The 2025-nt window shown below is 32.2% G+C and overlaps 1 protein-coding gene across 1 annotated transcript; it reads left to right on the forward strand.

The window, feature by feature from the left end:
• The first annotated feature begins 665 nt into the window (after nucleotides 1–665).
• Nucleotides 666–1802, forward strand: LOC148605343 (uncharacterized). Its single transcript, XM_088547576.1, has one exon. It carries the CDS (start codon nucleotides 666–668, stop codon nucleotides 1800–1802), a length of 1137 nt encoding a protein of 378 aa, XP_088403702.1.
• The last annotated feature ends 223 nt before the right edge of the window (nucleotides 1803–2025 follow it).

A 2025-nucleotide genomic window follows, 5' to 3' on the forward strand; every position in this document is an offset into this window, starting at 1 on the left:
ACGGTTTTCCCTTAAATTTGCTATGGCTTTCTTTCCTTTGGGTTTTGTTTTTTGAGTATAGCCTAGCGCTTGCCTATCAGTTCGGTAATTCTATTTTTTTCCTGTTCTTGTCTCTATGGGCATGCTCAAGAAAGAATAACAAAACTATGAATTACAAACAATTAAACGGAATATATGTGCAATTTTACGTATTTTGTTTTACCTTATCTTTAAAAAATCCATTCTATTTTTTATATAATTAAAATTGGCTGATTATAATCTATGTACATACGAGCACAGTTCGAAAATCATATATACTATCACTTGTGGTATTGTGTGTTTGTATCCTCAATTGGGACGACTATAAAATATTTCAATAATTCAATTACATTTTCCTTTATGGTCTCAAATGCATTAACCATTTTTAGTTGAAATTTTATTGATTTTTTCCCTGATTAATTACTACGTATCTTTAAAAACTCACAATTATCATACAGTTCTGCAACTCAAAAGTGATAAAAATGAAATACTAAATGATCTTGTTATATTTTTCAGGACCTCATACGACAGACATATATAAAATTTAATATATTCTTGCGATCTAATTTTGTGATACTTAAGGTCTCTTATTTTTCAACTACTTAAGCCAAGTTTCTGAAACCGTCCTTGACAAACTGATATCAACAATGGACAATAATAATACTTCCTTAAAATTTTCAACTGGCAGTATTTCTTCAAATCCAGCTAATTTGAGAAAATTATACAAGACTCTCGAATATGTTCAAGATATATACATCTTACCTATAGTATGCGTCGTAGGAATTATTGGAAACAGTCTTGTTGCCTCCGTATTGTACCGACGTCGGGGGTCAAATTCATCATTTCTCTACATGTTCGCAATTGTATTTTTTGACATACTAAGTCTTGTGTCAGATATATCATTACCGATAGCGACACTATTGGGCAAAACTAATTCACTCTTTGTGAAAGATGTGTCAGCAAAACTTTATTTTTGGAGTAAAGTATTTGTTTCCTATATTCTTCGTGGAACAGCTTTCAACACACTGTGTGTACTCTCTGTAGAAAGATTTATTGCTATTAGATATCCACTAAAATTGAAATCTTCGCTGACTGTGAAAAGACCAATTATATTTTTGATTTGCTCATTCATGCTTAGTGTATGTGTTACACTTCCTACTGTGGTTGTTTCTGGGATAGACAGCGTCTACGATGACAAGACTAACGCTACAATCTTCAAGCGGGTCTACTTGGATGTTTATTACAAAGACCAACGGCTTTCAGATCTAATTTTACTAATAGCACACTTTATCGCTGGCCCAGTACAAATTGTATTTTTCTTAGTAATGAATGTTCTGATCATCAATGGTATACACGAAAATCGGAAAAATCTTCTTGCAATGAAAGCAAGCAATGCAGATCGACTAAAAACTATTAAACATGTTCAGGTGAAACTGTGCAAAATTTTTCTCATATTGTGTTTAACCAATGTGTTAGCGTTTTTACCCAATTCTGTCATTGCAATAATATCTAAGCTTTTTCCGGAACTGGGATTCTCAGTTAAAAACTACACAACACTAATTTTGCTTCATGGTGGCAATTTCCTTCGTGTTCTGAATAGCGCTAGTGATTTTGTTGTGATGCTTGTAATGTCTCAAGAAATTCGACGAGATTTAAAAAAGACAATGTGTGGTCAACTGTACATCAAATATCTTGAAGATGATTCGTCGCCTAGATCGCAGAACATATTTCACTCAAAGAACAGTGGACAATTAAATACATGTTTACCCAAAGAAAGGACATGACTTTTTTGGTAAAAAATAAATTATCACCACGCCGAGACTTTTCGAGCGTACACATTTCTTGCTATGTTTTTACTTTAAATTCACACTTTATACTAATATCTCTCACCAATTTAAAAAAAAAAACTCGTGTTTTCCATATAATTATGATAGTGTTTTCAAATTGTGTCATTATTTTACAACTATGACTTTGAGTTTAAATGCCTTCCATACGAACCTATGTATT

The sequence above is a fragment of the Perna viridis genome, chromosome 10 (assembly GCF_037379345.1).
Source record: "Perna viridis isolate PV_CMFRI_1.1 ecotype Kerala chromosome 10, ASM3737934v1, whole genome shotgun sequence".
Classification (NCBI taxonomy): domain Eukaryota; kingdom Metazoa; phylum Mollusca; class Bivalvia; order Mytilida; family Mytilidae; genus Perna; species Perna viridis.